This window comes from Xiphophorus couchianus, chromosome 1 (assembly GCF_001444195.1).
Source record: "Xiphophorus couchianus chromosome 1, X_couchianus-1.0, whole genome shotgun sequence".
NCBI lineage: Eukaryota > Metazoa > Chordata > Actinopteri > Cyprinodontiformes > Poeciliidae > Xiphophorus > Xiphophorus couchianus.
In genome coordinates, this window is record NC_040228.1 from 5,779,676 (window position 1) to 5,801,442 (window position 21,767).

The window sequence follows — 21,767 nt, forward strand, 5'->3', positions numbered from 1 at the left end:
CCATTTTGCACTTGCTAAACTAGCCTGAGGAGCGAAGTAGCTTGACAGGCAGCCACATTTATCAATTAACATTTCAAGAAATTATTTTAACATGTTACAAATTTTGACATTTTGTAATAATGACTGAAAAACACATTAAAGTGTATAATATATTTAATTAGTCATAATTTCTTGCTTCATTTTCCTTCCAACCTTCTGAGGCCCTCTAGCGCCGCCCTGGAGGCACTGGATTATGCAACACAAACATGACTGAAGGTTTGAACGTACTGTCTCCTAGTCCAGTGACGTTGACCTTGCTCAGGTCCAGAGTCGGAGCCACAGCAACATTGAAGGGACTCTTGGGAATATGATCTCCACCGTAAGTCACAGCAACTCCCAGAGGACCCTGATGGAGAGACAAGAGCAAAGATGATGAAATTTACTTCACCTTCCCCTAAACACGCAGCCTCTTTAACTCAGATTCCCAGCTTCCAAGTGCGGCGCAGAAATCGTTTCTGACATTTAATCGGCAAGAGAGCTTCCACCGTCTCACCTGCTGCACAGGAGTGTATTTGACAGTGTGTGTGTTGTCATGGTTGTTTATGACTTCAAAGTCCTTAACGGCCTCTGCTTTGGTCGGCCCACTGAAGCTGCAGTCCAGGCTGGCCTTTCCAGCTCCCTTGGTGTTCACAGTGAAGTGAGTGGGTTTGTTCAGTTCAACTCCTGGAGGGAGAAAAGACCAAATCATAAAAACATTGATCCCTTAAGGAGGGTCCTTGTGGGAAATTAATCTGAATTAACCAACTGGCATGAATTTAAATGATTTAAAAAAAAAATTATTAGACCCGTTACATGCTATGAGATTAGATTTATTTTAACTGTAAATATATAAAAAAACAATTCGAATCATCTGTGAAATGATTTCTTGCACTATTTTATTCTTAGTGCAAGAAGATGAAGCAAATTTGATGCTTGAACAAGTAGTAAATGACCTTAAAAGCAAACAACAAAAGCCAAATTTATCTAGATAAATTATATAAACTTGAAAGATCTAGTTTTCATTTTTGTAGGTTCTTTAAGATTTTGAATCATATTTGCCTGAAATGTGTACCGTCACACAACAAATCCCCTAACCAGCTTCTACTGTACGTTCCCAGGTCCAGACTCGAAACCAGACAAGAAAAGTTGGACCCAGTCAATCTGACCATTTCAAATCAAACCTTAAATAACGCAATTATTTAAGTTTGAGAAGGACATGTCTACATTTTTTTTGGTTAGCTTATAAGCAGTTTGATGTAAAACAACTTAAAAATATGTTACAGAAATAATTTGTTTATTTCCAATTATCTCAATTTGTTTTATTTCCAATTCCTTCGAAAATTCGACACGAAGTCCAATTAGGTCTGTATTTTGCATCATAACAGTCTGTAATGACTGGTCAGTGTTTTGTGCAGCACTCATACCGCTGCGGCTGAGTCCTGGTCCCTCCGCCTTAACTTTGCTGGCATCATGAGACGGATCCACCTTCACTCTAATCGGTGACATGGGAATGGCCTAAACAGGAAACAGAAGCATTATAGCACATATGTGCCAACCTTTTGATACAGTCTGGCTAATCGCGTATGGCTCAAACTCACGTGTTCAGCAAACAGCACCATGATGGTGTAGCTGCCGGCTCCAGGAGGAGTGTATTTAACAGTGAATGTGTCGTTGTCGTTCCTGATGATGTCAAAGTCTATGTCTGCCTCCGCTGGTCCCACCACACCGGGAGCACACTTAATTCCTATGCTGATGTCACCTGAGGCCAAGAGACGATATGAATACACTTTTCCATTTGTGATATGGACTTAAAAGTTTTATCATGTAATTTCGTGTTAATATTGTGGTAAAAGTTGTGACTAAGAACCATTTGTTGCTCCTGTTTTAGCTAACTGTATGGCTATAGCGAGATGGATCAGCAATCCATCACAATTTATCACAATTGTGAACAGAGATTTATCACAATATTTGATAAACAATATGGTAAGTATCCACCCTTACTACTTGCATGTTAACGCCACCAATATGTTTTACAGGATCTCAGTTGGAGATGCAGAAAACTGGACTGTTTTCTTCAAGTCATCTTACCTTGACCAGCCTCTGAGCAGTCAACAGTAAAGTATGTCGGTTCAAAGGCCTTCAGGCCGGTCTTTGCTACGCCAGGTCCAGAGACCTTCACCTTGTTCGGGTGACAGCCAGCACCAATATTCATCTGGAGTCAGAGACAGAGACGAGAGCTTAAGAGACCTCTGGGGCTGTAGAAGCATAAAACCAAACCAAAATCCAGATTTTAGAACCTCACCCTGAATGGACTCTCGGGGATGTTGACACCCCCCCAGGACACCATGACAGTGTGCTTCACTGGTTTCCGGGGTGTGTAAGTACAGGTGTATGTGCCGTTACCGTTGTCTTTAACCTGGACATCCACAGGGTTGCCCTCTCCATCCTACGCAGTAAACAATAGTTCTCAGATAAGTGTGTAAAATTCAGTTAGGACATGCTGGTATGGAAGGATTTCAATGACGAGCACAAATGTAACGGCTAAATCTGTTTAATAAAAACTTAATCTTGGTCTTTTACAAGAGTATAAAATCTTTAAGTGGAATATAACTATAAAGCACAAAACAAATAGATCTTTGCAGTAAGTGAACATTTTGGACCACAACAAAAGAAACTACCTGAGCAACAATCTTGAGAGGAGCGCTTCCTCCTTGTTTGGTGTCCACTGTGAACTCTGTGGGCTTTCCAACAGCCAGACCACTGCTCTGGAGGCCAGGACCATACGCCTTAACCTGAAATGGCCGTCGAGCTTTAAAAAACAGTCAAGGACACAGTTCTTTGTTCCAGCCCGTGTCCCTGAGTGTGGCCTTACTTTGTCGGGGTAGAAGTCTTTCCCCAGAGCGTTGACAATCTCAGCCATGAAGGGCGAGTGCTGGATGTCCTCGTTGTTGCACAGCACATGGACGGCATACTCGCCTGGCTCTGTGGGCCAGTAGCGCACGTCACATGAGCCATCGCCCTTATCGTCACATTCAATCTTGGCCTGCGATGGACCTTCCACAGAGAAACCTGAGCAAGAGGACATGGGTTAGTGCTCTTGGAGACGCAGTGTAGGCAGGAGAAACTTAAGCCCGACAGACATGGGATGGATTTTCCTTCCCCTTCGTCTCCACTTACTCACCCAGGGTACCGGCGTTCTGGCCAACAGCCTCCACCACAAAGTCTGCAGATTTACCAACAATCCCTCCCTCCAGCCCGGGGCCCCAGGCTCTCACTAGCTGCTGACCGGCCTCAGAACCAATCTTAACCTCAATGGGACTAAAGAGGAGAAGCAGGGGTCAGTCATTGTGAAGCCCAGCTACGAGCTCCAGTTACAGTGGTGGTTCAATACCTGCGGGGAATGTGCTGTCCTCCCCAGGTGATGGTGATGCTGTAAGTTCCAGGAGTGGTGGGGTAATACTCAAACCCGTACACGCAGTCTCCAAGGTCTTTCCTTTTGCATGGCTCCTCAATTCCCTCTGCAAATACAGGACTTGATTTACAACAGAACGTTTTACTCATGCAGCATTTAGAAAACCTTTAAGGTTTCCTAGCCAGACCTAAAGCCCTTCAAAGTGCTGTTGGCTCAATTCAAGTCCTGTAATATCTTAGTTTAACTGAACCCAAAGAGAAATTGGAAAATGTTTTTCTGTAGTGAACATGCTGTGTAGACCTACTATCCACAAAGCAAGGTTTTAAAGCCTAAGGTCAGTTTTGTAAAGATTTTAGTACATACATTGCGGTTGCAAGTGGACAGAAAAGTCAAGAGCCTCCTATTTGCCTTCAGCTTTCACAGCCAGAAATTCCCACGTTAGGTGAAACTTTGGTTCGTTTTTTTGCGATGTGAACACCAAAAAATTTAAAAAATAAACTCTGGTCCATCTAAAGGTCTTGGTTCGGTTGAAGTAAACTCTAGCAGTGCGGTTTGAATGCGTACCTAACCGGACTGCAGCCCAGGGCATTCTGGGTAAACGCAAACAAAACTAATGCGCCACGCTAGTGGGAAAAACGGCTCATGGCCATTTACCGAAGACAAAAGAGAAATCCTCTAAAATCTGACAACATTCTATTTTTGTTTACATTTCGCGAAGCGGGATGTTGCGCTCAGTTTCTTCTTCAGTGTTTTTTTTGGGGTCGTTTCAGTGGTTCTTGGTCCAGCGCCACCACTGGCCAGGAGGCGAACATGTTCTTCAAAAGGTTTGGTTTGTTTGAAAGAAGTGCAGCAGCTGAAAATAGAACAATGTCACTAAGCTAATGTTGCGAGTTTGGTTCTCAATCAAACAGAGTCCACCAGACTATCAGATATGACAACACGCCAAGTTGTCCTCCGTTCGGAAAGTATGTGTGCCTGGTTGTTTGGGTCAGTCCTGTGATGGTTGAGGTTCACCCTGGACAGGTTTGGCTACAGAACATGCTGTGTGCCTACAAATCAGCAGCCTCTTCAGTCCATCTCCCCTCCACTGGACACATCTGACCCCAAGAAAGGGCCATATTTAACAAGACCGGGAACAGCTAGGGTGGAAAACACCTGGTTTGGTCTTAATGTAGACATTAAATCTTAGTGACAGCCGAATTAGGCACCAGCAACACCTGAAGAGAGCAGGACTGAATTGGAATGAGGCTCTAGAAGAATTGTTTCTTTAAATTTGAGATCCATCTAAGCAGTCAGTTGGATAAAGAGACATGACAATAAAAATCAGCTGCACAGATGTCAAATTATGCAAAACGCTACTGACTCCAGTTTCAGTCAGAGTTGGTCATTGGAAGATGTTATCGTTTGCCGTATGAAACCAGAACCGATTCCAGTGAAACAGACCCAATGCCACAGCACTGAAGTGAAAGTCTGTGTTTTAAATAGTCGTGAGTGCTTTCACTGGAGTTCTATGGATAATGAGCTGTGAACTTACTGGGGCCCTTGATGGTGACTTTCAGCTCCCCGGTGCCGGCTCCTTTGGTGTAAACCTTAAAGTCTGCCGTCTCCTTCACCCTCAGGCCCTTTGGCTGCAGGCCGCGACCTTTCGCTCTGCACAGGCTGGGGTTGCATGCTGTGAACACACAGGAGAAGGTTAGAGAGAAGCAGCCCAAGAAAACACCACAGAGCTTTTTCAATTCAACTTTATAAGAACAGGCAACGTGAGAGGTGGACGTTGGATGAGGTGCAGGAGGAATGAAGCCTTGGCGTTAAAGGTCCAACCTTCGCACTACAGTTTCTGGAAAGCTTTCCCTCTCCTTCCTCAACATTTATCTTATCCCACAAAGTGAGTTCGCTGCTGACGCAGTAAAGGAAGTTTCTTCAAACTGAAGTAGAGAGTTGCCCTTATCTTCTAAATAAAGAAGGAGCCGCAGTCAGAGCTGCCTGGTCAACAGGAAGCAAACGAAGAGCAGAAAACACACTAGGAAGGCAACTAATGATAAGATATAAAATTAGGCCTGTCAAATTTTTTACTTGATCTCAATCATTAATGCAGCAAAAATGTTTAGAGTTAATTTAGGACATTTGTGTGTGTCATTAACAAACAGAAGTGTTGGTTAGAAAGCAGGTTTCAGATTGATGGCAAACATTTTAAGTCACTACAAAACTAAAGATCTTCACTCCTAAGAATAAACTAGCCACATTTTGCACAGATTTGCCAGAATTTTGCAAAACCTGTTAAAAAAGACAAACGGATACTGCGGATAAAGTGAAACTAAAGTTACTGCTGTTCAAATCAATATGCATTACTAATATCACTAATTTTATTTCACAGGCAGCATGGATTGCCATTTAGTACATTTTAATGCATTACCACAAAGCATTTTAACAAATATGTAGCACTGTAGCCCTAAGGGGCATTTAAAGAGGATTTTAGCATTTGTCTTCCTCCTGGGACCAACTACCTTTAGAAAAGAAACATTTTTGATTGTCTTCGGTCATTATTCCTTGACCAATATAAAAAAAGCCGCCCGATATTTAGCTCATTTATTAAAGTCATCAAAAGACCATGCTGTGGTCTCGTGGTAAACATCTGCGCAGCAGAACCCAGGAAAATTAAAAATGATATCATGGAAAGTACAAACTGCAAAAATTAATCAGTTGATCAGATTCTGACTGTTCAGCTCAGTCTGTCCCGACCAGACCCCAGCATGGCTTCGCTATTCGATTAGTGAACGCATTGGACCTAAAGGTTAGTGTATAAGAATGAAAGGTGGCCATTTGGTATCATGCCTAAATGTATTCAAAGAGAGAACAGAGAAGTGAGAAGATAGTTTAAACATTAACGTTTTCTACGACATGTCAAGACAGTCTGCAGTTCATTCGGTCGCACCAGAATGAGTGCAAGACTTTTATCTAACAGGAAGGCTAAACAGATAACAGCAAAAACTGCTCCATGTTCTCTTTTTGAGCTTTCAGCCATCTGTCATGAAACATGTTGGATGTAGGAATGTTGGCTTAGTTAAGGTAAGATCCAACGGTCACTGGGATCTGAGACTGGTACGTTAGCAATCCCAGCTGCACTAACCAGGTCAATTAATAACAAAAGATGCTAAAGAAAACTTAAAATGTCAATATCATGGTGACCCAAAATATCTCTAAAAAGATGCTTAGCATCCTTATGCCACAATTTATTAAGCCTTACTGCTTGATAAAGCAGTAAGGCTTAATAATTCCATACAATTATGAAAAAAAGGAAGAAAATACTTTTCTGTTGATGGATCCTAAGAAGGAAACTTTACACTGGAAGCTTGATTCATTCTGAATTCATGATGTGAAGTCTAAACTGGGAAAATTAGTCATTAGTAGGGAATTCCTTAAACTAATGAATAATTTCCAGGATGAAATAGTCCAGTCAGAAATGTTGAGTACATGATCACAAGCCACAAGCTCTCATGCATCCAATCTCTGACACACAGTGGGTACCCATGAGAGACGCCAGGAAACAGGAAATGACAGCAGAAGGAAGAGGCCGTTCTCAGGAGTGGACAGATGCCAGTGGGACGCTATCAAAGAGAAGACTGGGAGGAGAGACGGACAGAAGATCTGATATCCAGCACAGCAGCAGGAGGAGACAGAGCACAATTAGAAACCAGCTTGAAATGATTAACGCTGAAGGTTCACAAGGAAAACCGTTACAGTTGGAACAACAACTGGTGTGACGTCACAAGACTCAGGCTCTCACCTTCTCCCACGTCGACTGTGAAGGGACTCTTGCTGATCTGGCCGCCAGCGAAGGTGATGAAGATGGTGTGCTGGCCCTCCTGGGTGGGCTTGTAGGTGCAGCGGTAGCTGCTGTTGCCCTTGTCCTCGATGGTACAAGGCACAGTGTTCTTCTTTCCTGCAGGATCCATGACCTCAACCTCCACTTCTCCGACACCAGCACCTTTCAGCAAGAGCAAATCAAACATTGGAATCCTGTCTTGATTTATTTCCTACTTGATTCGATGGCAAACGGACCGCATCCCCCTTAAACACTACCTGCTGTGTAGACATCAAAGTAGGTGGCTTTGTTGGCGATGTTGCCCGACGGCTCCAGGCCAGGGCCCTGGGCCGTCACCTTGCTGGAGTTGCCCTGAGCCATGCCGATGTCCACCTCAAAGGGACTCTTTGAAATATGCTGCCCCGCAAACAAAACAGTCACCTGGAAAACAGAGGGGGAAAAACAAAAACATTCACTCTTCTCGTTTTCCCCATTTAATTACTCCAGTTCTTAATGAGAGACCACAGCAAAACCTTCCAAGTGTTCTGTTCTTCAGGTCTCACCTTGTTGAAGCCAAAATCATTTTTCTCAACTGAAACCATTTTCTCCATCATTGTTAGATTCAACAAAGACACTAAAGATTAGACTTAAAACCAAGTCCTTGCCAAGTTGTTGAATTTTGTCCCAGAAAGTATTTTTCTGTAACCTATGAATCAAACTGAAAAAAAATGAAACAAAATAACCAATCTGGTGTACATCTTTCTCCCTATGCATTCATATAATTAACACTGCATGAGAATGTAGCAGGTTCTGTACTTAATCCAGTCAACACAAAATCTTCTGCAATTTTCACATGAAAGTTCCTGAGCTACTCTGGGTTGTATACACAAAAAGCACTTCAGTATACATCCCCACACAAACGCACGTTTTTATGAAACACTTGGTCCAGTCAGTCTTTTTGGTCAGATTTCTCGTCTTTGAGGTCGAAAGTGTGGATATTTTTAAAACGAGGTGTGACGTAAGGGTAAAAATACGCAGCAGGTTTTTTGGTAGAGACAATAGTTTGATACTGAAAGCAGCAGTTTGTCATTTGTTTAGTCTCGGCATGCTCTTCTTCCCCTGTTCTCATAATCTAAAGACAACTTTTTGCCCCTTAATATTAACATTTGTGTGACTAAGCAATCCCTCACACATCCATTGTGCATTAGAAGTATGGTCAGTTTACCTTGTGCATGCCCATCACTTTGGGGGTGTAGACAACAGAGTAGGTGCGGTTCTTGTCGTTGTTCGCCGTCACTTTGGCCTAAAGGACAATTGGACAACAGTTTACAAAAACATCAGCTTTTAAAAAGCTTTAGTTCAAACAGGCTACATTCCCAAAGATTGACAAACCTCCTCTCTGTGTCCTGCAGGATCCTCTACGTAAACCAGCACCTCTCCCATCCCCGCACTGATGGTCTCGACGGTAAACATCGCCTTCTTCATCACGACATTTCCCACCGGCTCAATCCCTTCAGAGACAAGACACACACATCAACATGCAGCAGATGCAGGAATGCAGCTAGATACGCCTTCAAATGACAGATTTGATGTTTTAGAGACTGGGAGACTTCAGCCTCAGATGAACTACACATCACATATTCCGCTACGTCATTATGCAAAATGAACCCTAAAGCAATATGGAAGACGTCCAGCTTATAGATTAATATCTTGCAGAACCAGATTTCCTAGCAACAACTCCTAGTAATCATTTACACTCCCTTGCATGCTTGATGACTTCTTAGTTCACCCTTACTAATGTTTCTTCAGTGGATTGAGGTTACAGTTGTAGATCTGTGCATCGCTGAATAAAAGGTCCCACTATAGAATTTCAATCTGGATTTTGACTGGAACATTGTACCACCACGATTCTGTCATCCAGTTTATGACGCAGGTTGGGCCAAGCTTCAGCTGTTGGACCGCCTTCAGGCTCTCCCAATACTTCATCCAAAGTGTCAAAAACAGGTCTTATTGACATAGTTGTGTGTCAAATATTGCGTCATTTTGTTAGCAGGAAGGCGTCTGCCATCCCTTGGACACCAGGCAATATTTTGCTTCAACTGTCCAGTTTTTGTATCGGCAGGCAACACAATACTTCTGAGAACACATTACACAAATGTCTGTCCTCTCTCGATTGGTCATAAAACACCTACAAAGATTATCAAATGGATAAAAACTCAAACTGCAAAGTTATTTTCCACAGAGAAGGTCATCACAGAAAGGCATTGCAGTCTCTCCGTTACAGTTTCGTTAACTATATGTGGCGTGACGTAGACAGAACCAGGACGGTTGTTCCCCAGGTGGTCCACGTTGTGTGTGTGTGTGTGTGTGTGTGAAAACGAATGTCCTTCAATCACGGGACCATGCATTGACTGTTCTGCTTTGGATGTAGCATTGGAGAACCTTAATATTCGACTCTAGAACAGTCACAGAGGAGTTCATGGACACCAACTTTCAGCTGCCCAGGTTCTGGGGTTATAAAATAGGCCCACAACAACATCCCTCCACCACCATGCTTCAGACTTTCAACAACCACTGTGATAAGTATTGAATGCAAAGATGCCTAGTTTGGTTTTAGGACATTGTGCCTGAAGATCTGTGGTTCATTTGAATGGCGAAGAAACTACTTTTTTCCTGCAGCCTGCCACAAGAATCACAGCCTTTTCTAACAGTCTTGTCACACATCCTCATGTTAACCAAGGCATGAAGAGCCTGAGGTGGAGCTCTTGGGTTTTTGTTGAATGGCGAGATCTTAGAGGGTTTCTCTGTGTCATGAAGGACTTTAGATTGCGCAGACTCAGCTCCATGACCCTCCCAGATGGACGGGCAGCTCCAGTGGATTCTCTCAGGGTCCTGCTGATGCTTTTCTCTCTTGACCTTGACCAGTACAGCCAAAACACCAAAGTACCAAAATCTATGTTTAACTCCTCTTCAGCACCTCCAACCACAACCTCTAGTTTCTATAGACACAGCAAGAGTGAAGTTGGTTTATCCCTATGCTGCTTCTGTATTTAATGTTTTTGTAAAACCAACAACTGTGCAGCAGGTCTTGTTTTTTGAAATGCATTTACCATCACAAGCCCTGGTTAAATACTGTTCAGTATTTCCAAAAAGCTAGCAGGATGGACAGTTTGTCACAGCAGGTAACATGGAGTCCTCAATCAGAGCTGTGTGCCTACCTGGGCCGTAGGCGCGGGCCTTCTTGGGGTTGAGTTTGGGCCGGAGAGGAGCCCCAGGCTTCAGCTTGGCTTTGGGGAACTGGGACAGGTAGGTCATGACTGAATGCTCGTCCACGTTGGGGTCTACGATCTCTTCTGGGGTGATAACCTGATAAAAATAGACAAAACGGAATACATGTTTTTATATTTAAGGTCTATGATGCTCGTTTGCCTTTACCCAATCAAGGGCATACCACACGTGCAACCAGCAACGGCTTTCTTTATTAGTTGCCATGGAACCCACTACCCACAGAAGTAAACTAGGTACTAATTTGGTGATGAAAGCACTGTGCCAGTCCTCCACCTCAGCTCAGAATGTACCTGATCCAGATTCGCATGCAAACCTGCAGCAGCCACTCATACAGACTCTCGCTTTCTGGTTTTACAACCCACAGACATGGCGAGGGGAAAGACATTACGCTCACTTCTTAGAAGAAACAGAAGACGACGGAAACAGCGGTGACCACAGAGCCAACTGTCAGCACGCTACACCATGCCAACACTCTTCTGTTTGGCACGAATCCAGCCAACGCCATTAACGTCTAGAAATGACTCAAATGCTGAATACAGCCAAAGAATAAATGTTGGTGTCAAGAGATCCTTACAACCTACTAGGCACCGATGGTTTACTCTTGTGATCGTCAGCATTATTAATGAGATAATGTGGACGGAGGCGGATTTTTCAACAAAATTTCTAAAGATGAGGATTAACTAAATGCGAGCATCCTATGTCCTAAAAAACTGATCTATGAAGATTTTGCACCTCCATTTGTAAAAATCAGATGATCTATTAGGAAACATTTATTTCAGCAAAGACCAACACAAAAATGTATTCCAATCCACTTTTCTACAAAATGTTAAACAGGTCAGCATCTAAAAGTGTTAGAGCATCATTTGTACTATTGTTAGACATGGATTAAAAAAAAAGCCACCCTGGTCCACCTTCACAGGAAATTACGAGGAAATAAAAATAAATGCATGGTTTTTATTTTGAACCTCCTGACATCAATAGCAGTCACTATGAGTTGGAAATTCTTGTCTTAATTCTAAATTTAAATCCCAACAAGCACAAAAAAAAAAAAATCCCTTAATTGACAGTCGCAAGGAAGTTTTGTTATTTAGATAGTTAGGTGCTCGTGTGTGCAGATGTACTTTCTGACTCGTCTCCTACCTGAGGGATGCCCAGCCAATCATCAGCTTGCTGCATGGCCTCACGGGCGTTATCCACTGGTTTGGTCTGATCCCACTGATCCCAGTCAGGACACAGACCTGGAGGAGAGAAACAGCTCAGCTGGGTTTCAAACAGCACCACAACTTTATCATAGAAACAGACTAAAACTATTAGGTTAAATAGTAAAAAGCAATTTTCAAGGATACTGATGGTGCTTTACTGCCCACCCCCCTACACTAGCTATGCACCATAATTTGAAACAAAGAAAAAACTGCTGGCATGCTTCAGATGGGGTGACTTTTGCCAACTGCAGATAAAGCAAGTGATGAAGCATTCTGAATAAAATCAGTGTGTCAACTTCAGAGTTTAAAGCGATAAGAAAAGCCTTCAGGTTATATTTTCTCCAGAGATCTTCATTAGTGGTGAACCAATTAGAGTTTTCTGGCCGATCATGATGGGCCAAAACCAATTTCTTTTTTTTTGTCTAAGAAGTCACTAAATAGAGAAAAATGTCAGAAACAGTGGGGCGACTTTTGTTAACTGTATACATAACCTGGTGGGTCCGTCAGTCAGTCCTCTCTCACAGCAGAGCAAAAGATGACGGTGGATCATTTTCAGACCAATAGGATCGGTTTCTTATCAATGTATCAGCCAATCACAGATAATCCAAAATTAAGGAAATTGAGGCAGATTTATCAGTACAGCACCTGAATGTTATGGGACTTTTTCTAAAACCAATGATTTCTGCTGACTTTGATTTTCTATCTAAATAAGCGTGATTACTTCAAGTTTGAACCCTTCCGATTTAGATGAGTATCAATTACAGTTCCTTTATGAAGTAAATCTGCAGTTTTAGTTGCATACAGTTAATGTTTCTAGTTCCTGATCAAGCTTTAAACCAACCAGAATGATCAGATATGACCAGGCTTTACTGAAGCAAACTTATCAGCTGGATAGTTTCACACACGCTAAGCAGCTTTTAAGATCATTTGACAAGTTTATTTTTTTTAAACTCTTTTGATTTCAGTCTGTTAGCAATCTGCAGGCAATTTAAAGCTGGTGATGTGAAAATTCCTGCCCATGTCTGACATGTTCCCTCCTTTCTGCTCCCTTTTTTTTTAACTCTAGCATCACCTTTCAATTGAAGAATTGGATAAAAGTCCCCTTGAAGCACACAACAGTCCCACATCAAAACCACATGCTGTGGTACAAACAGAACATGTCTGCACACCACTTTAATAAGAGACAAACATCCCAACTTCCTCTCACCTGGGGCGCAGCTGTCCACCAGGGCTCCCAGGGCCCGGCCAGTCTGCCAGTCCCTGTTGAAGTTGGTGATGGGAAGCTCGGGAAGTTTGTTCTGGATCCATCCCAGCAGCCTCTGCTTGGGAGTCTTCTGCTTGCCGTCATCTGCCTCTTCCTCCTCATCCCACATCGGCATGGAGATGGAGTAGTGCAGGATGAGGGTCCAGATCAGACCCAGGATCAGCTTCAGGTTCCCATCCACAATGGCTTTAGAATCTGAAGGCCAATCGGACAAGAGTTTAAGGACAAACTGCTATAAAAAATGAAACACATAGAAACATGTATATAAATATGCAAGGATTGACAAACTTTATTTATACTTGTATAAATAAAAGTATGCAAAGAAAAGATGATATTTGAAAATCATATTTCCCTCTCTTATCAGCTAATGTATGGCAACATTTTTTGGGAGTAGTCAGTTGTATATCAACACACCAGCTAGCATGTTTAGCCCTGGAAGAGATGGGAGAGTTTACATTTTCTGTGCCGCTTTTGTGCAGATTTTAATCTGACCACATAGAGGCACTGAAATTACAGAGAAAAGGGTTAAACTATTCTCGTCTGAAGGTCAGTTTAGAGTAAATATACCAAACATCGCCAGCTGAAAGAAACCACTAAGGGACAACAGGTTAACAGTATCAATGTATACCAAGATCTTCCAATCGGAGTTTCTATTTTACTAAGATTGTACTTCATCTTTTACAAACAAATTTAACTATAACTTTTAATCTTACATCAGCTTGTTATACTTGTGTTGGTCTGTTGAGCTGAAAAACAAGCCTATAATTTTAAGGCTAATCCAAACATACACTTCAATTTAGTATGTAGTTACATTTTTGCATTAGTTATTTTTTTTACAGACTGTAATAGAAATATTTAAGCATTCATATGAATAGCCCTTTGCTTTAAATAAATGGTTTGATGGTTAGTATTGTGTAGATGGATGACCTGGTGGCATTTTAAGGTAGTCATACTGGAAAAGTCCCAGCATGACATGCCTATAGTCACCAGATTGCCAAAAAACCCCCAAAAAACATTGATATGTTCAAATGATACATTTTCTTTTTATTATTCAACCTTTATTCATACAGCTGCTGCTTGTGTTCTCACTTCCACCAGGAATGTGGAGCAAGTACTTGGCACCAAAGCTGTTTTGATTCTGGTTCTGCTCTGCATCCCCAGAACCAAACATGGAGAAGCAGCATTCAGTCTCTATCCAGAAAACTGCACATAGAGTCCAAAACCCTCCTGTTTAAGAGTTGCTTTTGAACCATAATAAATGGAACATATTTGTGTATTGATGATTTTAATGACAAAATGTAATGTCTGTTATTGGTTTTCGGAACTGTTGAACATTTCATAAGAAACTTAAATACCACTCCAACAGATATGGTACTCCCCATATCAGCCCAGGGCTCAGCTCCTTGTTTTATTAATGAAAAGATTTCAAATCTTCTATGAAATGGGTTGACTTCTGTAAAAACAAAACCATGTTTCCAGAACATTGTAATGGTTGGAGACATTTTAGTCAAATAAGGGAAAACCGTTTCACTTATAATCAAACCCCACTTTATCATTTACCACTTATTTCACTTTTCTATACAACTTAAATTTACAACAGTGGATATTCTTAAAAATTAAATTTTCTATTGAAATTATGTAGTTTGTCATGGAGATTCTGTTTTACAGAGAAATAAGTGAAACGCGTTCCACAACCAACAGGTCCAACTCAAATCCAGATAAAAATCAGTCCAACAGTTAAATGAAACAGATTCCATCATAATTTCATCACAACACAAAACCATCAAAGTCAGTTCATAAAGCCAACTAGTAAAAAGCTAGTAAGGCAAGCCCAGCAGATTGCTTTGGGTAGTTGACTTTCCAGCAATCCTTCATCCTGACCAAGCATGACAAAACAAAACACAAATCGCTTTGTCCCAGATCTCATCTGTGCATTGTGATTGGCCAACTGCAAAGAGGCAACGTGATAAACTGTGACTGTTGGAGAATTACAAAAAAAAAACGACAAAACTCTAATTTTTCAGTATATATTTGAACTCATTGATAGTCACATCAACACGCATCATAATAAAGCGGCGCATACACCCCACCATGTGGCTATTTGATCTGAAGTCTTCCTCTCGGCTTATAACTACCAGCTGTAGAGGAAAAAGTGATGCAAGGTGGAAGCCAGTCTGGGCACGACTCGCACAACAACCCCTACCCCCAGCAAATCCAGCACTCTTGTTGCATAAGGTGGTTTATTGAAGGGATGATTGCAGAGGTCCAGCCTGAAGGGAAGGGTGGGGCAATGTGTCAGCGTGTCCTCTCACCGATCAGAACATTATCTAGGACGGGGGAAAATTGGGTAAGAGTGTTGGTGTTTTGTAAGGATGCAAAGCACTGTGCTGACTGCTATGATAAAATGTATCCACTGAGCCTCAGTGGCCCAGATCGGATTCTTGATTCAATAGGGCGTCTATTGAATCCAGACTGATTTTTAGTGGTTTCATTGAGGAAACTGCTTCAGTTGCGGAGGTTACCGTGTATTACAGGCCGGAAAACTTGGGCCTGGCGCCACAACAAGAGTTTGGGGATGAGGTCGGACTGGATGCAGAGCAACGAGGCGAGCCAGACAAGCTGTAAAAACACAATGCAAGTGCAAGGCACAGATCTACTTAAATATTTTTATTATTACAGTTTGACCCAGTTTGACAGGGAAATGTCCCACTAACTGCCTTTCCACTTCAAATGTCTGCAAAGCTTTCTCTCAATATTCTGCCAGTGTCAAATAGAAACACAATTTCGCAATTATGTCGTTTCTACTAAATAAGGCAAATAGAAATCACACCTGAATAAGTTTGTTCATGCGATAAAACGGTAAAAAACGCGCCACGCCGTGATACTCCTGCCACTTCCTGTCGTCGTCCTCTTCGTGGTTTGCACCAACGGCAACATCCCGCTATTGATCATGTGACTTGTGCAATGCAAAGCGTTTCCACTGCAGTTTTGCCAACAAAAAAGCAACAAAGCTTTATTTTAAAAAAAAGAGTTTTTTCAAACCTGCTATGCTCCCATTTAGCAAATTTATTTTTCGAAATGTCAAATTGCAAAATGACATTGTCAATGGAAACGCAGTTTATAACAAGTTGTTTTCTAGTGCTGTCAAACATGACATTTCATTGGCTCCCAGTGGACAAATAAACCCCGCATGAGCTCAGGACCCAGTGATGCTTACGAGGTCAGTCATCATGAGAACACCAGAACCTCTCTGCCCGTGGGTACAAATGGAGAACTTTGTCCAACCACAAATGGAAGCAAAAGGAGAGACAAGAAAATGGAGGCAATAAAGGAGAGTCAGAAAAAGCTGCCTAAGGACAGAGATAAAATTACCTGTTTTAAAGTATCTTTTGGACCAATGGGTGGGTTTGAGCTGGGTGTGCATCACAGGTCGTTGCTTGCTGGAGGAATGCAGATCAGCTGCAGCAAGGGTGTGTCACATAGCTGTCAGGTACACCAGCTCAAACAGGACCCCTAATGTTACCAAAGCAAGAGCTGAGGAAGTCAGATTTTGCACCGTGTTGAATTTTCCGTTAAGACACTAAAAGCCAGCGACAAACTCCCACTTGTGGTGTTTCCAAAGAACTCTGAATGACTTTTAAAAAGGTATTTTAGTCCGATGAGAAAGCTGTTGTCAAAAGTGTTACGACAAACCTCTGCAAACACATTCTGATAACGTCAGTACATGTGTGTGTATTCCCCTCCTCTCAATAGCTACTAAACATCCAAGGAATCTGGCAGTATTCCCAGCAGACCACAAGCCTACTGGAGCCCATATACGGACAAAGCCTGCCACAAACCCCCCCGCCTCCCTTTTGCTGACTCACAAGTCTTCCCTCCAACCTTTTTAAAGGTCTGATCTTCCTCTTGTCCCCCAAATTCCCATGACTCATCCATTCGGCACAGTCTCAAAGTAGCAAGGACCTCCCACCAACCAACCCATGACACACCAGAGACATCATCCCAGTCCCCAACTCGCAGCTTGTCTTTATCCTGGTACCTCGACCGAGAAGTATGACCAGCGAGGAGATAAGCTCTCGCTTTAAGACGTTTATTCAATTTTAAAAAATGTGAACACACACTTTTAGATGAAGCCACTTGAATGCATCACATTCATTCCATATCCCAACTCAAGTCAGCATGTCAATGCTTTCCTCCACACAGTTCATGCTGCGCGGCTACGGAGGTACTAAACTCGCTGGCCAAGATTACAGGTGAGCTGAAACCCAGAGGATCTGATGTCAAGTCGGACACCAAAGTTACAACCGGATAATTATGACGTTCTTCCTCTGGGTCGAGGATATCCATCTGGGTAAATTGAAGGACTTCCATTTTGATGACTTGTTCAAAAAGGATTGTAGGACAGACCAAGAAATGTGTAGATGGATTCTGGCTTTATTGCCACTGGTGCATCACAGTTATGGTCTGTTGTGGTGTAGATTGATCTGAACTCTCAATTTACTGGTCCATTCACATACCAACCTTCTAAAGAAAAAAAACAACAAAACTCCTGATATAAGCAACTGAAATTAACAGCTTTTGTGGTGACTGGGCTGCTTCTAGAAACAGGGTAAAGAGCTCAGTCACTGGGGGGAAAAAACCCAGAAGAACCACCAACCCTACAAATTAAGGGTCATGAGGTGGTTCAGGTCTGACTGGAAGGAGGCCAAAAATCTACTCTGAGCCTCTCGCAGAGGATCAACGTTTCCATCTCTAAAGGAGAACCCAAACACCCAATTCAGAAAACTAGTTTTTGGCCGCTTCTTGTGTAATCATGTACTTTCAGTCACTACCTAAAGTTCATGACCATAGATGAATGTAGTAACGTAATGACTAGTAAACTGATGGAGTTTTCCTTTTGGCTCGGCTCGCTCTTCACCACGATAGACCAGTAGAGAACTTGCGTCACTACGTACGCCGCACTAATTCTCCTTGACCGCTCTGCGCTTTTCTGGCTCTAGACAACAGTCTCAGATTTGGCGGTGATGAGTTTAGTCAAAGAAACTGCGGTGAGGGATCTGTGGGTTTCTCTCCACATTACCGCATCTTGAATCAGCAGGTGTGGTGATGGATAGAAAAATTAATTACCTTTACAAGCATCAGGACTTTGAAGAAAAATAACCACATGGCAACAATCAGTGTACATCTTTTATCAATACAAATCAAGAAGTACAGTAGCTCTGTTTTTATCCAATTGTCATGAAAACTTTGAGCGAATTTTAAAACTATCAAAGAAAATGCTAATTAGTCGTGTTTCCATCTACTGGTTTGGAGTAAATCAACCAGACTATGCAACACATAATTTCATCAGATTCTGACGCGTCACATGGCTGTAATAAACAGGAAGTAGATGTTTCAAACTAGAATGAACCTCACATCTCAGAAAATGGGGGTCCTCCCCTCCGAGCTGGGGGTTTTGAGTCTTTGGTGCGACCCAGACCCACCAATAGAAGGGAGCGCACACTATGTCAGAACTTATTTGGCAAATGTGTTTCCATTTACCCTAAGGCGCAATAACTTTTTGGAAAAGCCGGGAAGTACTTCAAGTGAGTATACAAACTTGAGTTTTGATTAAGTTTTCAAATTTTGCCATTTCCATCAACCTTGGAATGAAAACCAACGACGAAAACACAGTCGGCGTTTCCTGCCCCTGGAAATGATCACAGATTTAGTATGGCGATTTCTTATTTGTGATTGTGGAAAACCGAATTCACGTTTTCTAACCAAGCAACTCCATCTTTCCAATTTAGGTTTTAGGGAATTTTCACCTTGAGTAAAATGCAATGTGTAACAATCTATGGATTCTCTGTTTCCCACAATTTTTCTTTGTAAAAAAATTTCATCTATCACTTCTCACTGCGCGATAAAGACATGAAGCAAATACTTCAGCACGAAAAAAAAAAGAATTTATGGATGCCAAATATAGCAGCAAAATGCACAGAAAGCATGAATCTCTTCAATATTCTGACAAAAAAAAAAAACGATACTTCAGGAAATGTCTTCGATTGCTCATTGACCTCATGGACATTAAGATGATGGCCTGAGTTAAATTAGCTTTAATGCTGTGTGATGCAACTACAGCTCCCTCAAACATCCAAAACCGGATCGTTTCTCTGCTCCTTCCTTCCCTCCAAGTTATAGAAAATGAGCCACAATTAAGCTACTACACTTCCTGCTCTTCCTTTCTGCTCCTTCCACACATCCCCTCTTTTCCTCCCTCCCTTCATTTTCTTTTCTGCCTCTGCTTGAAAAAAGAAAAAACTTCCCCCTGGTTTTTTTGCCTTAAAAGGGCAAAGCAAACTGGATCTTGGCAGGCCTCCCATTCCTCAGGCTCTGGTTTCAGACCGGGAGGGAGGGAAGAGGGCGGGAAGGACATGGAGGAGGGGAAGGGAGGTGGAAGGCCCAAGGAAAGAAAAAAAAGAAAAGGGAAGTGCTTGAGCATAGAACATTTTTAACTCCAGCCTGACAATTTACCCAACTGAAAATGGGATATTGTCTATCCATTCGAGAAAAGAGTAAGGCAGGCATCGGAAAATGAAAGGAAAGCAGGAGGAGATGAAGGGTTGGGGTGGAAGGGCAGGACAGGAGGCCAGAGGATGACTCAGGCAAACATGATTAATGAGTTTTGATACATAGCATGCAGCTTTCAACAACTGTTTTCTTCCTGAAAACATCTGAGAACCATCTTCAAGTCTGACAGAAGGACCTTGGTTTCCACGCAACCGCGTGCTTCTCAGCATGGCAAAGGAAACAAAAAATAAAATAAAAATTCTGATCTGGAAAAAAAGATCTTGTAACAGAGTAAGAACCAGCACTGAACAGAAACTCCTAAAGGCCTGCACAGCTTTCTGGAACTCGCCACATATTCCATTCTGTCGCTGCTGTTCACATGCTTTCTCCGGGTCTCCTTGTTCAGGCTGAACACTGGACGTTGGGTTTTGGGGGCAGCTTTCCAACTATGATGTAACACAATAGCTGGAATACCACTGTACTCCATGGGAATGCAGACACTGCAGCATTCTCTTGACCGGTCCTCTTTAGCTTATGGAGCTTATGCTTGCATCGTCAACACACTGGCAAAAGGAGACGCATTTTCACCCAACATTTCTCTCACTTTTGGTTGAGCATCAACTTTTCTTTATGAAGGCGACCCGTTCAGGCAGTTCTTTATTGAAATTGTTCATTTCAACTACAGAAAAGTTATGTTTAATGGAGCACTTAGGATATTTTAGGTTTAAGTTTTCTTTTTCTTTTTTTCAGCTCAGGCCTGTAGAGCTTAAAATATTTAGAGATTATCCTCTTTTGTCCCTCCTGCAAGTTGTATTCCAGGTTTACTGTTGGGAAAACACTTGAGATATTGTTTTGAATACATGAATGTCCACAGTGCTGCTTTTGAAGCATTCATTTGTTCCTTCTCGTTTGCTCTAAGTCAGTCATACCTCAGCAAAACCTGTGATATTTCCATATGCAGGACTGGCAAATTAAATGATTATCGGTCAGTACTTTGGTTTAAGGTACTGTTGAGATATAGCAAATAATTTTGCACTCTATGCTTGATAACTTTGAAGACATAGTGGGAACACATAAACACGTGGAAATTTAATTTTAGAGCTGGACAGAAATGGGCTATGGTCGTGAGTAGGACACACTGATGAGTGTTAACAGAATTACGGACTAAAGGAGGCTTAAAATTGGCTATTTTCTGTATCAGCAAAGTCAAAATGCAGTCTGAAGTAGCAGAGATGTGCAAAGACGTTTAGACAGACATTCTGCAGCATGTCTGTCGTTCATTCAGGCTGGAGGAAAATAGGGGAGTAGCAGATTTTTAGGGGATAACAGGAAGGCGGACAGAAGTACAGCAGATGTGATCCGTTTTATCCTTTACAGCCTTCAACCCCCATCAGCCATAAAACAAGGATTAAGAGATGTGAGCAGGTTTTTTAAAAAAAAATCTCAAGGAGAGTTCTGGCAACAGTACTTTCTGAATGACATTACTGTGCCAACCACCTGCTTACTCCCTAAAATCTTTATGATGCATTAAAACAAGCGTTAAATGTGTTTCGGGCACAGAAAGACTGAATGCATAGTACTTCGATAACTGGCTAATACTTAAGGAATCCACTCAGTTCTTGGTGATATGCAAATTGCCAGGATGCAACATTAAGAGTAGTAGCGTGTCAGTACTTGGTCTTAAGGTAGCCTTGGATCTCAGAGGCTGTAGCAGACAACAGGCAAACCCCCAAAAAGTAGTTATAGGCTGGACATGGAGGCATGTTGTCAGTGAAGCACAAGGGCAGCAGACCCCAGAGCAGAGAAGGTACCCAACCACACCACCACATGGCGATCAACCCAGACATGCTAGCAGCTGCACAAGCCCATGACAGCAGAGGCCAGGGGCTTTGAGCATTAAGGAAAAATAACCCCCAAAAACCCCAAGCCAATGGGATTGACATACTAAATACATCTAGGAAGTAGAAAATCCAAAGGAATGGGTGAGGCACCATGGAGGTCAAGGGAGCAGGACCCACACCAGCCCCCAGTCAGTCCTGAACACCCCCCATGTTCATGTTTCTATAGCTAGCTCTGCTTTTGTTTGCGCAAACATGTGCTTTGGTTCAAACCACCAGAGCACCAAAGCCTGTTTGTGCTCCACTGAGCTCACAGACCATTGAATCCTAGCAATGCTCGCTGTTAATTATATTTACCTCATTCTTTCGTTAGTAATACGCAAAACATTTACTG

At 42.2% G+C, this 21,767-nt stretch overlaps 1 protein-coding gene across 3 annotated transcripts in view; it reads right to left on the minus strand.

Moving 5' to 3' along the window:
- The window catches only part of flna (filamin A, alpha (actin binding protein 280)), a 55,130-nt gene that overhangs the window by 17,828 nt on the left and 15,535 nt on the right, over positions 1-21,767 (minus strand). For all 3 annotated transcript variants that reach the window (XM_028012565.1, XM_028012559.1, XM_028012553.1), the window contains 18 exons: positions 12,930-13,181; positions 11,661-11,758; positions 10,451-10,598; positions 8,625-8,743; positions 8,458-8,535; positions 7,511-7,673; positions 7,215-7,415; positions 4,965-5,102; positions 3,410-3,536; positions 3,200-3,336; positions 2,891-3,087; positions 2,697-2,810; positions 2,321-2,464; positions 2,107-2,230; positions 1,617-1,777; positions 1,443-1,533; positions 533-702; positions 268-385 (listed from right to left, as the gene is read on the minus strand). In XM_028012565.1, coding sequence (XP_027868366.1) covers positions 268-385; positions 533-702; positions 1,443-1,533; positions 1,617-1,777; positions 2,107-2,230; positions 2,321-2,464; positions 2,697-2,810; positions 2,891-3,087; positions 3,200-3,336; positions 3,410-3,536; positions 4,965-5,102; positions 7,215-7,415; positions 7,511-7,673; positions 8,458-8,535; positions 8,625-8,743; positions 10,451-10,598; positions 11,661-11,758; positions 12,930-13,181 — 2,580 coding nt within the window. The remainder of the gene's footprint in view (positions 1-267; positions 386-532; positions 703-1,442; positions 1,534-1,616; positions 1,778-2,106; positions 2,231-2,320; positions 2,465-2,696; positions 2,811-2,890; positions 3,088-3,199; positions 3,337-3,409; positions 3,537-4,964; positions 5,103-7,214; positions 7,416-7,510; positions 7,674-8,457; positions 8,536-8,624; positions 8,744-10,450; positions 10,599-11,660; positions 11,759-12,929; positions 13,182-21,767) is intronic.